Here is a 15,879-nt window from a genome sequence, read left to right as displayed (position 1 = left end):
CCATGGGCTTGGTTATGAAATTAGAACAAGCATATAAATATTTCAGAAAATAATATTGTTTTCCATGAGTCTCAATTAATAAAGCAAGTTGCACAGTTAAAACAAGATGTGACAGATGGACAGGCAGCTCCCTCATATAGTTGTCTAAAAAATTACTAGTACACTGTAGTCTGCCATCAAGTCCTCTAGCCAATTTAAAATCTGCATCAGTTTATCTATCATCAGTAACTAATATATATCTACATCTGGGCATAATAAATAATGGGGACCTGCTTCATTAGTGTTTAAAGAAGGTAGTTTATAAAGGCATCGTATTGGCATTAAACATAACATTCATTCAAAAATGTAACATAAATAATAGAGAAAATTCTTTTTACATCTAAGATTCTAGGATGCTGTCATGGTTTTTCAGGTAAAACATTATGTTCAGACAGATTTCATTGGGAGTTTTGGGTTAAGGGCTATGTAAGGAATTTTGAGTCAGTTTGGTTTATAGTCGTGATTGGTTACTGAATAAAGAAAAGTGTAATAAATTGATCCCATATCTGAGGCTTTAAGTCTCTTTTTCCCTTGTGTTCTCTGCAGATATCACCCAGTATTCACATAGCACCTCAGTCTGTATTTCATATAGCACTTAAAGCCCACTTGTGATGCCTCTCATGTTTGCCATGTAGTAAACTCACCCAGATAAGGATAAATACACCCACACTTTGACCACACTGCTTAAGTTGTACTCCTGTGTGCAATCCCTTTTGAGACTTCTGAGCACCATTAAATGATATCCTGAGTGCGCTAGTTGGTTTAAATAAGCAATACGCAAAAGCCGTAAATAAAAATGCCATTATTCCAAAAGCAACTACTGTCTTAGAACAGAGTAAAATTATTCTATGGGGTTTTTTTACCCTTAATGTCTGAAGAAGATGTTTCGTCTTGCAGTTTTTTAAATAGCTGTTGAGCACAATGCATATGTGCAGGCCCACCTGCAACAAAAATAGCTGTTTTCAACAAACAGCTTGAGAAGTCTTGAATGCTAACGCTATTCAATTTGCCCATGATAGTGTATCATTTTAAAGAACACCATCCAAATAGTTCAATAATTTTTCAAAAAAGTTTCCCCTTTTTGTTAAGTGTGTAGATGATTCAAAGAAAAATGAAATGTTTTCCTCTTTCTTCCAGCCCCCACACTATTCAACATGTGTTTCATTGTTTAAGCTGGACACTTCTCTGGTGACCTAAAGACAGAATGAATTATCAACTTTTAAAGTTAAGGGAGTTTCAGTCAAAATTCCAGTGAATGTAGGTTCTTCCTAAAAGCTGAGAGTAAATGTTGACTCAAGATTAGCTTGCATAGCGGCAGAAGAAATGTTGCATGCTTTGGTTGTTTATTTATTGATTTATGGTTATCTATGTGGTATTTCTCTCCCTTGAATTTGATTTTGTTGGCAGCAAGTTTCCCTTTTGAATCAAGTTACACATGTACGGTTACCTTCATGAACCCTGTGTCTCTTGAATATACTTTGAACTCGCACTGATTTTTGAAAAGTAGCATGCATGTCAAATAGTGTTCTTCATGCCTTTTTCAACAAAGCAGAAATCCAGTTACAACACATAGAGCTACACACTAGCTATTCCACAACTAAAAAGTAATGAATTTATTCACTAACCTGTGTAGTATTGTTGCATTCAGGATTTGAGGTTTAGTGGCAAAGCATGATGCCCTGGTGATAAAGTGGACTGCATGCTTGTGATACAGATCATAGCAAAAGTGATACAGATATCTGGAGCTGAACATAAATAAATAAATTCCCAAATGAGTCATATGGATTTGTTCAAAATTCAGTAAGTTGGGGCCAAATAGCAGTTTTAGTAATATTTTAGGTTTTATTTCTTCCCTTCTTTTTCTTCATGTCCTTTGTTTCTTATATTTTTAACCCTAATTGATTTGCTTTAGTGTGTGCGCTTTGGCACTGAGAGCAATTAATGTCCAGGGAACACTTAGCAAGTCAAAAAGCAAGGCATAAGGCAGACTGTCTTTTACTCAGATACCTTTTGTTTGCAGTTATCTGTAGTCAGAAGGGTTGCATATGCCACAAGAAGTTTTCATGTGCATGCTTTTTTTTTTGTGGTTTTGTTACCTTTCTTACTTATGTGTTGGTCCAAGGTCCTTTTAATGTTTGAAATTTACCTCAGCTATCATGCCAGTGCTCTCCCTTTGGGGAGCAAAGGCAACATGATCTGGTCACAGCTGAGAAGACAGCAGAGGAATTTCTGGCCAATATGAAGGCAGGGAGTCCGATGTTGTGATGTCTTTTCCCAGCTGGACACAGTGATACCATTGCCAGAAGTGCTTATGTAAGGCTTGACAACAGCAGAGTAAAATTCTTCTGTAGCAGTTCTCCACGGGTAGGGGATTTTGAGGAGTCTAAGCTAACACTGCAACTTGGGACCATCTTAACCTCAGGCATGCAGTCTGAGACTCTTTTATCCAACTATAGGTACAAAACCAAATTTATGTTATTAAACACATGTCAACTCTGAAGTTGTAAAGATATAAGGCTATATATTTCTTATTAGTCGCTGTGTATGTCTTAATAGTAGTTGTATGTCACATGCTGAAGAGCAGTGTGGGTGTTTGTGGTTAAAAATTATCATTCTTTCAAGTTAAGCTTCCGTTTTAAAGGTCACAGTTTTTGCCTTCATGTTCCCACCCTCCTTGGAAGTCTTCCAGAGCTCTATTGTGCTGATTCAGCTGCTTAGAAATATGTATGTACACTTAAACACACACATGCACAAACCTATGTCTTTTTTAGATGTTTGTTTTACTTCATCTTGGATGTTTAAGCTGGATATTTTCAAATGGCCACACAGAGAGCTGAACTGGTGCTGTGGAGCCAGGGAGTGACCTTGGGGGAAAAGAGGAGGAGGAAGGAATGAGCAGCTGCACATCTTCAGCAAATAAAATAATAGTGCATGATTAGAGCCTGGGGGATGTACCTTGACTGTGATTTGACTTGAATTTTGTCTTTACCAGTAAATTAAATAAGCCTGGACTGTTTTTTAGTGTAAATACCAACCAGCATGGAAGGATCTGCATTCCTGTCATTTAACTCTTCTTAATCTCACAATAAGGTGACATCATATTAGCATGGACTGAGGATGGTTCCCAAATTATGAGCTCTAGCTTAGGTGGTCTGAGAAAGCACTAATTGCTGGATATTCTCTTAACAACTGAGCTGGACGGGGGATTATATTTCAGTATCTAGAAACATTCAGTGGCGCACAAATTTGCAGTAGATCTTCAGATTTTGACCTTCTGCTGTCTGCTTAGTGTAAGGAAATAAAAGGAGAAAATAGTGAAAAAAAGCTGGATATAGTTCTTAGTGTTTCAGAGCTCAGGGAATTAATACTTATTTCTGCCTTGTTGTTATACATCTCTGAACATAGCAGCACTTCAGAAATAAGAGCCAGCATTTAATCCAGCCCTGTTCTCCATGCACTGTTTCCAGGTTTCTGCATAAATATCACAAATGCAGTGTACATCTTTGAACAAATGAGAAGTAAGTGACAGAGTGAAAAAGAAAGAAGGAATTAAAGAGATCCTCAGCTAGCTTAGACAGGTGATGATGCTCACACAGCTCTGCTGCTTTCTTCTGGGATGTGGCCCATTGTTTTATTATCTCTACAAATTTTACAGGGGATTGTACGTTTAGTTTGAAGTAGGCTTGATGTGGTCATCAGTTTGGTTTTGTCCAGAAGCCTGGGCTGAATTGTGTTTCATGACGATGATGACTAAAAAGAAAAGTACAGAACAAGTATCATTCTTCTCTTCTTTCAAAGTCTTGCAATGTCCTGGCATTTAGGGTATTGCCATTGATCTTGCTGTCATTGCCTTGTACTGATAGTAAAGTTATTTTTTCCAAAGCTTATCCAGTTCAGCAGGAACCAGCAGCTGAGGAAGGGAAACCTAAATCGGCCACAAGGCAGAAGCACTAAAATAAATAATCAACACTGACAATAAAAGTCAAAGGTGGGGAGGAAGGAGGCATTCTGGTTCTCGTCTGTCAGCAGCCAGCTACTTAGATGAATTTAAGACTGCAGAAACATTGCTATAACAAGAATTGGTTTAAATCACAAAGAAATACTTTAAACAAGCACTTCTATCAAAAAGAAAAATAAATGATCCTACCGAATCTTAAGTCTAAAACAATTGTTATTTCAGAACAGTTTCTTCAAAATATTAGATTAACATGGTGTCAGGCAATTTTTTTATTCCTGGAAATACATATCAGAAGTACAGTTATTTGAAACTTCATCCATTTCTGACTGTGATTTGCCAAATAAATTGGGTGTGCTTCTAGAAAAGATTAAATATGGATCACAAATTATAACTGCATAAGCAATATTTCAGATAACTTTGAGCACAAAAATGCAAGTTATAGCCAAGGTACTTGGTAACAGAAAGGTCTTTCCTTGTCATAAGATAAGTGGAGAAGTGTCTTAGCCTACTGGGTCTTGATGGTATCACGTTACATACGTTCACTTAGTAATAGACCTTACTATAGCTTTTTCTGCTTTTCTTAATCTTAATTTGAGTAAGCCATTACCATTTTTTCTGGTGTTTTGTCAATTGATCCAGAATTTGGATAGCTCTGTACATGCGTATTTCCAGTTAAGAGAGTTAAAGAGGCCTTGTTGGCAAAGCGTAGTTAAAGAATACAGCTTCTAAACAGATTTAAATGTCTTTGTGCCCTCAAATTAGACAAAGAACTTGCCATCAATGGAAATGTAAGATGCAGCTTTCAGTAGAAGCAGTGAAACAGATCTCTGAAAGATTTCCAATTTTTTTAACTCAAGAAAATAGTCAATAGGTAGAGGAGATAAAGTTGCATCAGAGCATTCAGCCTAAAAAGTATTCAGTAACTTCAGCTTTTGTGTAGTTTCTTGGGAAATCAGGTTTGCTAGGGAGCTTTGGAGAGTCTCCCAAGACTGAAAGATTGACCTTCTTGTGGTAATTAAATTATTTATACTCATGTAAACTCAATTTGGAAATAGAATGTCTGTGCGTCTTGGTGAAATGTGCTGTTCAGGTTAACTGCTGAATAGGAATGAAGAGTTGATCCATGCACAAGCACTTTTGGACTTTATGCTGGTTGAAATATCCAAAGGAACAGTTGATAATACTTTAGACAATTTTCAGAATAAAATGTGTGTGTGGGAAATATGTAATAGGCAGGGCTGGGGAGACAACAGAGGGACAGATTTTTCATTATGTTTTCACTGCTCTTCTGACATTGCAGACGTGTACAAAATCATGCTTATTCCATTTATTCTGTACTGAATGAAGGATAGGATGAGGATAGGATGTAAGAATATCAAATAAGTAATCCATGTTGCCAAGTTCATCCTGTCCATTTCTGACAAGAACTTGTGTTAATGCAGATATATGAAACAGAATGTAAGTGCTCAGGATTACTGTGTCTAATAAAATACACATTATTACAACTGGTTTTAATTAATTACCATCTCAGGTGAAAAGTGTTAACTGGCATAAATTTTAGACATAGTATATAGTGTCAGCACAAGAACCTCTTCAAGAGCAAGGCATCAATCTTCAAACACGAATTTTCAAAGCAACTTTATACAAGTGTCTGTCCTCCTGTGATTGATCATGTATATTGCTTATGCCTTACAATTTATTTTTCTGTGTCATGTATAAAGTAGATTTTATTTCTCATTTATGTGTACTCAGTTTATTCTTTTCAGATATTTTTAAAATCCCATTAAAAATCTTGATTTTGTGCCAGCTTTTTCACTGGAATTCTGAGCTGATCACTTCCTTTGTTTTCAAGGTAGTATTAATTTGAGACACCGATTGGTTTTTTATCTGCAAGTCAGTGTAGAAATACATAATTGTTGCTGAATTTTAGTTTTTTTCTAAATTATAGCAAACTGTTCCATTCCTATTTTCTAGTTGCATCACTGGTGATCTGGTAGCTCATAATAGGTAGGAGTCTTGCTGTCAGTAGAAAATAAATGGCTTCACTTTAAATGATTGCTAGGCAGTTAACACAGGCTTGTAATGTAAAAACTGATGGGTTCTTTTCCACTTCCTCCCTTTCAATATGATCAAGTTTACTAGAAATTTCTATGTCAAATACAACCAGTATAGCCAAATCTATCTGAAACTCGCCTGTAGTTTTCAACTTGAGCCACTTTTTTCTCTGCTGTTCAAAAGAGTTACTGTTCAGCAAATAATACGGTCTAAAGCTAGTGACCTAAAAAGAAAGTCATAGACTGTAGTACTGGAAACCATGTTCATATCATACCAACTGTGGACGGTTTAGAAAATCTTCAATTAAGTGCTCTCAGATACATATTAAACCTTTATTTTTTAATGTGTCTTAAGAGATCGTACCATTTTGACTAATAAAATAGGACCTATAAGGCTCAAAATTCTCTCATGTTGAAATATGCCAGAAGAAACTGGTGAATGACAAGAACACATCTGGAGACCTTTCTGTGTAACAACAGTGAGAAGATATTCCAGCCTCCACCCTTTAGTAATCATTCATAGGTGGAATCCCCTCCTTTTCTTTTCACAGGAGTAACACAGATAGTATCCATTCTGCCTCTACTTCAAGATCTACTTAAAAATACTTATACTAGACTTAGTATTGCTGTAGGAAGTCAAATATCCTGCACAACCACCAACAATGGTGTAAACAGACACAAGATAAGAAACATGAAAGTTAGATCTTACTTTCCGTGGATTATCCAACTGCTAGTTTCTTTCATTTAATCTTGATTGATCTTCAAATAGAAGCTTTTTTTTTAATGTGTATCACAAATTATTTTTCTGCATCCTGACATATATCTTCTGCATCCTGGTCATGTAAAGTCACAGGTATTTTTCCCTCACCTTATTTCCTTAAAATAATGACTCCAAGGAAGATTCAGTTCATGTTTTATCACTTTGTATTACACTGAAAGGAAGCAGAAGTTGCAACTCTCCAGACACAGGTCAGAGGATTTCCTCTAAAAGTTCTAATTCCAGAGGAAGAAACATATTTTTTTCCTGTTAAATTGCATGAAAAAATCTCCAGCTTGCTTTCTGCCTGTATTATTGGTCAGGTTTTGGCATTTGGGGTTGGGGTTGGTTGGTTGGTTGGAGGGTAGATTTTTTTTGTGTCTTCTTATTACTCTGCTTCTCAGAGAATAAAGGGGAAGAGTGCATTAAGCATTTCTTGAGCTGCTTCACCAACTCAAGAGGCTTTTTATCTCCCTGTATCAATTAAGTTACTTTTGTTTTTACCAATTAAAACTGTGATATCACTACAGCTCTTTAGGGGTTGATACACAGGTCAATGAATTGTTAGTTTGTTAGTGCTCTATTTTAAGGCTAGCAGCCACTTACATTACCCACGTGCGCACAAAGAAGTTGAAATTAAACAGACTATCACTAGGAATGGAAAATCTTACCTCAGGCATGACAAGAAACCACAGAAAACTGTAACTGTAATATTTGAAGTTGACCTTCAAATCTGTTGGTTTATTTTTGGGACAACGGCTGATGTTTATGCTATATGGCATCATAACATTAGGACTGATACACATCTGTTCCGTATTTCATCATCTGGAAATGCCAATTAAAAAGAGTAGGCAAAAATTATACACTTAGTTTCTAACAGCAACACAGCAAGGAAGTAGTAACAAATCGTGGCTACATCTTAAAATGAAATTAGGGATCATCTTAATAGATTAAAATGCAGCTCATCCTTATATACTGCCATTTGAGATTGTCTTTAATTATTTTTTCCTACTAGTTTTCCAGTGGTTTTTCATTTCCGTCTTTTCATTAGCGACCTCTCAATCGAATTCTTTTCTCATTTATACCGGTGTAAATCTGGAATAAATCCTTTATATCTAATTGAATTATTCTTGATTTACTTTACTGAATCTGAGAACAGAATATGTCCCTTTTACTTTAGCAGTAACTGAACTGCCCTTCTTAATTTTGAAACCACTCTGAATCAAGCTTTAGTAGAAAAAGGTCTCAAAATTTTGAATAGACTTAAGTTTTCTTATTAGGAAAAGACATCCATTAAAGAGGACAGTGTTATGCCTTCCTACTTTATAGGAGGGTGATGAATTGAAAGGCCTGGAATTTTAAATTACCTGCTGAATAGAATTTAACTCTGGACGCCTCAATAGTAACCAGATCCTGCAATGAGAGAAGAAGGAACTGATTGCTTTTATCTTTCTGATAGTAATCACTGAAGAAGACTTTGTGCTGTACCTGCATACACCTGTGTGGTTTGTTGGTAACAAGATTCAGTGGTGCCCCAAGATTTCATTGGTGGCTGTTATTCAACAATCCCAGCATAATGTCCTGCTGTCTCTGCTCTGTGGTCCCCAAAACCACTCCTCAGCAGCATGAAAAATCCTTAGTGATCTGAAGGCAATCAAAATGGGGTATTAAGGGGACAGAAAATCAAATGCAATGTTTATTTTCAGAAGAAAGGTGATAAAGTAAAATTATTTTGAATTTGAACCATCAATGAAAAAATAGGCTGTAACTTATCTTCATTGTTTCTCCTCTCATTTTCCTGCAATGTTTCTATAAATCTTGCTATGTCTTGTAACCCTCCTTCCAAGCAGATCATAGCTGTTGTCATTAAATAAATAAGTATCAGCACATTAGGATATACATTTTCAGTAGAGAATAATCATTTTAGGAGAACTTCCTTTGCTAACTGACTTTAAGAAGTTTTTCTACTTTCCTGAAAGCTATTAGAATCATAGAATCATTAGGGTTGGAAAGGACCTTTAGATCATGGGCATGGCCATGGGCAGGGACACCTCACACTTAACCATGTCCCCCAAGGCTCCTTCCAACCTGGCCTTGAACACTGCCAGGGATGGAGCATTCACAACATCCTTGGGCAACCCATTCCAGTGCCTCACCACCCTTACAGTAAAAAATTTCTTCCTTATATCCAATATAAATTTCCCCTGTTTAAGTTTTAACCCCTTACCCCTTGTCCTGTCATTACAGTCCCTAATGAAGAGTCCATCCCCAGCATCCTGATAACCAACTGTGTTGGTTTAAACCCGGTCAGGTGCTCGTTGAGGTCTTCCACACAGCCTTCCCTCCCCCTGCTCTCGGAGGGACTGAGAGGAGAATCAAAAAGAATGCAACTCCCACGGGTTGAGATAAGAACAGTTTAGTAACTAAGGTATAACACAAATCACTACTGCTACCACCAATAATAATAATGATAAAGGAAATAACAAGGGAAGAGAATACATCATCTCACCACCAGCCGACCTTTTATCGCCCCCCCAGCCCGACCAAGCTCTGACACACCTCCTCCAACCCTGCAGACTCCCAGCCCTTCCGGCTAACTCCCAGTTACATCCTGGGCATGACGTGCTGTGGTATGGAATACCTCTTTGGTCAGTTTGGGTCAGGTGTCCTGTCTCTGCTTCCTCCTGGCTCCCCCTCCTCCCTGGCAGAGCATGAGGCTCACAAAGTCCTTGGCCAAACCAAAACATCGCTTGTTATCAGCTCTGTTCCCGAGCTGAAAGTCAAAACACTGCACTACACCAGCTACCAAGGAGGAGAAAAATGACTGCTACTGCTGAACCCAGGACATTATCCACCCCTTATTCCATACCATTCACGTCATGCTCAGATCCCACATTTTCAATATACCATCACTCTTATCTCAGTACACTCTTATCTTAGTGCACGGACCAGTCCCTATAAAGCTGCTGTGTCCATCTGGTCCATGATGTCAGGCTCCATCTCTTGTAACAGTCTTCCAGAGCAGGAGAGACTGTGTGCAGTGCTCACACTTGTGAATAACCTGGGCAATATTGTCCATTGCTAAGTCCACCCCTCGATCATGAGTCCATCTCTGTGTTGCATCTCTGCTCTGATGGCCTGAAGTGCATTGGGCCCACCAGGCTTAAAATAATTCAGTCCCCTTCAGCAGTTTCTGCAGCTTGTTGTGGGGACTCCATACAGCTGCCTTCCATCTCCGATGCTTCCAAAGCACTGGAGGGGCCCAGTGGACTAGATACTTGCCCATACTGTCCCACACACCCTGCCACTCATCACTGTCCAGCCTTGGAGAAAACCTCTTGGTCCCCCTATATTGTTGTCTAACCCCAGACAAGACCCAAACCTGACTCTGCTTAACTTTTCTCAGACAAAATGGTTGTGGGTAAAACACAGTTGTGTGTGTGCCAACATGCTGATCCCCATCACGATCAGCAGGCAGGTCCCAAGGATAAAAGGCCATTCAAAACCTTCAGAACTCTCAGTTGATGCTGCTGTACTTGTCACTGGGGCTGGTGTAGCTGCTGTGCTTAAAAGTTCTCCCACCACCAGCTTCTCTTTTTGAGTCCAGCTCTTCCTCCTCTGCCTTGCTGGGAAATGCTGCGTGGTCTCCTGCATCCTCCTGGGGCTCGGCATAAAAACGCTCTATTTTGCGGGGCTGGGCTCCTCCGCGGGGCTCGGCTCGGCCGCGGGGCTCGGCTCGGCCGCGGGGCTCGGCTCCGCCGCGGGGCTCGGCTCCTCCGCGGGGCTCGGCTCCTCCGCCGCCTTCTCCCGCTGCTCGGCAGCCCCTTCTTTCTGCTCCTCGACAGCCCCGACCTCCTCCACCGGCAGCCGTCCCCTCGCGGCCTCCGGCCCCGCTCCCGCCGCCGCTTGGTCCCCGGGGCCGCTCTCCTGTGCCGCCGGCTCCCGAGGCCGCTCCCCCTCGGCTCCCCGCAGCCTCACGAAGATGGAGAGTAGGGTGAGGGCCAGGACGGTGAGAGCATTCACAAATCCACGGCCACAGTTTTTGCTGCTGGAGCCCGCCCGTATTACAAGCCATTGCCATAAAGCACAGTGAGACAAGAACCTTAGCCCAGGCCCCATACTTGATGAACACTAACACAGCAAATACCGGCTCTACGTAAGTTACAACATTCTGAAGCTGTGAGATCAACAAGAACAACTCTGAGAGCCAATAAATCGTCATTGTGATGAGTGACTATTAATCCGGTCAGATGTGTCGTTATCTCAACCCTTTGTGCCCCACACTAATCAGTCTGCACTTCTCCATTTCTGTAACAATTACACAGAGTGGGGTTTAGTATGAGAGATCAAAATTGCAGGGTGTTGTTAAAGATTTTAATTAATGATTTCTTAATTGTCTGAAAGTTTATTTTCTTGCTGATGTTACAGCGACGCCCAAGCAGATGGCCAGCAATGAAATTCAGAAGAGGGTCTGGACATCCTGCCTATGCTGAAGTGGAACCAGTTGGAGAAAAAGAAGGGTTCATCGTATCAGAGCAGTGCTAAAATTTCTAGGACAGAACACCAGTACTGGCCTACAGGTGTAAGACATTTACTTTGCCTCTCTTTAAAGAAAAGGAGCCCTAAGCTGCTGTAGCCTGATAGAACGAAGATTTTGGATAAACTTTGTCCAAGAAGAAAAACTGTCTAAGATACCAGACTACCACTGCACAGTAGTTTTTGTTAGTGGACTGAGACACAATGGTTCATGCTGAACACTTGTCAGTGGACACCTACGGTATCAGAACTATGGCACAAGTGCCATGTTATTGGCTTTAGGTATGGGGATGCACAGTAATCAAAAATACAATAAAGCTTTGGTGCACAAGGGTATTGCCCTTTGGTTCAAGTGTTCTTCTCTGGTATCTCAAAGACTGAGTGACAAATCTGTATCCTTCCAGTGCAAAGAGCACTGATCAGTCTTCACAGGTTAGTAAGAATGGTATCTCAATGCAGATAAAGAGTAAAAAAAAGAGTTTTCCAATACTTCTATAAGTGGATGCGAGCTACACTCACTTTTGAAATCTAAATTAACCTGCTCACCTAACTCACAAGTCACAGTGTATGTGCTTTCCAGAGGTAATACAATGTTTCTTGTACATTGCTGATTACTAGCCTTCTAAACAACTCATGATATTCAAATTGGTAAGAAATGAAGATGGGAGTTCACAATGAAATCGGGCTGATTTTCAGTTTCAATGTTCACTAAAACTTAATTTTCAGGTTTGTTTCGAGGGATATCTTTCATTCCCAAGCAGTACGCTGAAGTAAAGGCAACAGATCCTTTTAGCTGCCAGAGATCTTATGGACCATTTCTTAGGCAATGTGATATGAAAAATAAGGTTTTAAACAAATGGGTTTCTATCCTTCAACACTTCAGTGTGAGTCCTTACTGAGAAGCACCACAGACTTCAGTGCACCCCTTCCAGAAATTCAGATACAAGTGTTATTGAACCCTGCTGATCCATACAGTGATTTTGTTTAATGCACATAGTAGTTGCATAAATATATATATAAATATATTTTTTTTTATAGCTAACACAAGGCGGGCTCTTGTGACTGTTAAGACTGCATTTTTGTCATCCAGACAAAGGAAATGGTTTGCATTGTTGCATATTTCCACTGAGTTGTAAAATAATCCTTAATATTAGAATATTTTTATGTTGTGTAGAGAAGGTGGTTCATGGAGTTGCAATACCATCACATTTCTGCCTATTGGAACCATTCTTTCTTTAATACAGACCCTTTCCCTCCCTGTAGAGGGAAAGACAAGACTATAAATTCACACCATCAAAAGCAGTTACTCCTTTCATGGAAAGGGTTGATACACACTGGGACCTAGATATTCCATGAGGGGTAGGAACGTAAATACTTAAATGATCTGGGCCTAAGCTATTACGATTTTAAATTCAGGTATTGTATGTACATTTCATTCTAGTCATCAACTGTCAAATCTTTTACATACTGTACAAGGCATTTGTATCATTTTTAAGTGAGGTATACAACATTTGAAGTTTCAGATCTCAAGCAGTTAAAAAAAAGTTGTAGATACCACCTTAATAGTACAGTTATTTACATTTCTTGTTGATGCTTGTATGGTCTAAATTTCATTACTTAATGCTGTTTAAAAAAAATACAAAAACAAAACAAAAACAAACGATTTTTACTTGTTATTTTCTTCAGTAAATAATACAATATTGTATTTTCTGTATTCTTTTATTTTGGGTATCACACTTTTCATCTGTTTTAAAATATCTAGAGTGCGATTCAAACTGTTCAAAATCTAACCAGTATTAATCTGAAGATACTAACACATTGTCTTGAAGCTGGGTGAAGAGTCTGTGGCAAGTGTTCATTTCAATTTGTGTGGGTCTGCTGAGCCCTGCTTCTAATAGACTGGGATTAAATTGCAGGCTGGTAATTCCAAAAGCAATAACCAAATGTATACACATATATATCCGGTGACACTCATTTTTATTAAATAAAAAGGTATCAGTGCACATCGCTTAGACATGATTTTGGTGTGCAAATAGTTTTTCTAGGAATCTTGGAAGTCATCAGCTAGGGTTCATTGGCCAAACAAAGCAATTGTAGAGCTTCCATTTGAAGAATGCTGTAGTACTGTTTGAAATAATTTTAATTTCAGAGCACATCTTGGCAAATTATACTAAGAAATTCACAGAAATCAACACAGTACTACAATGTTGAAGAGATATTTCAAATAAGTAAAGGAGACACATTATTATGGGTTTACGGGTCTGCACTTTGGCTGATTTACTCGTCTTCTCTATTTTTACCCATGTATGTAATACACATCATGCAATGGAGCTGACAGTGTTTGTAACATGATTAGACAAACACAACAACAATTTTGCAATCTGATATTGTGATTACTTTTGTTTTAAGGCCCTCTTGCATAGCTGAAGGTTGTTTCTTAGTGCTTACAACTAACTTAAATGTCACACTCCATAAAATAATAGCCTTTTTTTTTTCCCTCTGTTAACCTCATAATTTGGTGGCAGATTAATAGGGAGCATTATAGTGTACTTTTGATTTTTAACCATGATGTTATATGCTATGGATTATAACACAATAAGTTTGTTTAATAAGACTGATAGACATATGCTTATGCCTGATAAGAACAGGTATCTGAAGAGAAAACCTCCTGCATATTGAAGGATGTATAGTGTCTCACTGGTGTCTGCTTTGATATATGCTGTGGTATGTTCTATTTATCCCAGTAGGCAAAAGTTAATTAAGTATTCTGTTGCTGTTTTGTAATTCCATCTGGTTTTCTAATTTTTTAGTAATTAAAAATGCCACATTAAAAGTTATACCCATATTAATCTGTAGGTGTGATGAAATATTGAAATTAAATGAGAATCCTATTCTTATCATTTCATAAAGCACCAGATTAATTGATCCAGACTAAAAACATGTCATGTAACCCCCTCTTCAGAGATTCATCTGAAATGTTATTCAACAATTCATAAAAAAGTTTCCATCTAGGTCTCTGAAGCAGTGGCTTCACTAGCATTCCCATTGGTCCTTCATTTGAAACCAATTCAGTGTATTTTGTTTGTTTAAATACTTACTTACAGAGTCACTTATTCTAACAGTTATTTTAACTCTTGATTTTTCCTGTAAATTTGTGTATCTAATGTATGGAGTGATTGCAAGATCTCCCAAAATTATCATTTCTTATTATTTTCCATTTTAGTGTTAAATGCTCCGTAACACCTAACACTCTCAATGCTATGCTTCAGCTCATCCTGTTTCACAGAAAAAATGAATATTTGAACTACAAGGATTCAAAACACATTAGTAAGTATCTCTTTAAATCTCAGTAAGTTGAAACAAAGAATCAGATACATATATTGCACACAGAGATTGTTGAAAGAAGACTCTTACGTTTGCAAAATTATATTCAGACATTAAGAAATTCTGGAACTGCAGAAGAAGTGGAATTGTAATTTTGCTGTTTTTGCTCCCCTGTGCATACATATAATGATGCAGTCTTATTTAATTGCCTGCTATGTTTCTTAGTGGACACTATGAAGCACTGGACATAGAGAATGCAGGCTGTTTGTAAGAAGCAGCTCTTCCATACTGTTCTTCTCATTGCTCACGTTTAGGTTTTATTGAACTTTGTTACATATTGTGCAAACCCTGCTTGGAAGACTTTTTTTTTCTTTTTATCAGACTTTTCTTCCATACCCATCTTCATTATACTTGAGGGATCCATGCACCTTGATTTATCTGTGTTCTGAGCATTCCTGTGAAGGGAAACAATTTTCCAGAGAACACCAATGTGAAACTGTTCTTCCTTTTGTTAGAGTTGCCTTCCTCATTCTCAACAGTTTCTGCTGCTCATGGTGTAGATATCTTGTAAGTAACAACATTCTTCATTGCAGCATTATAATTTGGCTTCAGATCAAGTTCATTTTCTGCAAATAACATATGTAGTGGAATTCTGGGGAAAAAAAAAACAACATAATAAACACTGTATTTTGAAAAACTGTGCAAGCCAGTTTAAATTTTCACAAACTGAACAGAATATTTGACTTTGCAAACTTCACCATTTTTCCTTGGTCAACAGTGTTCAAACCATAAAGCTCACTGCACAAGTATCTATGACAGCTGAATAGTTGAATCACTAGTTTGCCCTCCATGCAATGGATGTGGAAAAAAATGTGGAAAAGGAAGTGGTGAGCCAATTTACCAGTGAGCAGGGAAGAGATTTTCTTTACAGAAGAGTAATAACGCTTCCAAGGAAAACATGAGAATATTTCTATATTCTGTTAGAGCACTTCGTGTTGGTTTATGTTACAGCACACAGACCATCAAAGGAGAATTTCACTTTGCATTCAATGGTTGAAGCAATGGCTATGATATTATTTTCTGACACCAGCAATAAAGCTTTGCATAAAGGCAAGATTTGGCATCCACCCAGAAGATACCACAGCTGCACGAAATCATAGTGCCTACAGTGCTATTATCCATTAGGAGAAGAACTGGAATAGAGCACAAAT

General features: G+C 38.3%; 1 protein-coding gene across 2 annotated transcripts in view; it reads left to right on the top strand.

Moving 5' to 3' along the window:
- PLXDC2 (plexin domain containing 2) overlaps positions 1-11,677 on the top strand; it is a 259,999-nt gene extending 248,322 nt beyond the window's left edge. For both annotated transcript variants that reach the window (XM_062633687.1, XM_062633688.1), the window contains one exon: positions 11,237-11,677. In XM_062633687.1, the coding sequence (XP_062489671.1) occupies positions 11,237-11,353 (117 nt within the window). In that variant the 3' untranslated portion in view covers positions 11,354-11,677. The remainder of the gene's footprint in view (positions 1-11,236) is intronic.
- The last annotated feature ends 4,202 nt before the right edge of the window (positions 11,678-15,879 follow it).

This window comes from Pezoporus occidentalis, unplaced genomic scaffold, assembly GCF_034315485.1.
Source record: "Pezoporus occidentalis ecotype Australia unplaced genomic scaffold, CSIRO_AGI_Poc_V1 ctg40, whole genome shotgun sequence".
In the NCBI taxonomy this organism is placed as follows: domain Eukaryota; kingdom Metazoa; phylum Chordata; class Aves; order Psittaciformes; family Psittacidae; genus Pezoporus; species Pezoporus occidentalis.
Note: the sequence above shows the minus strand (reverse complement) of the source record. Positions and strands in the feature narration are given on the sequence as shown.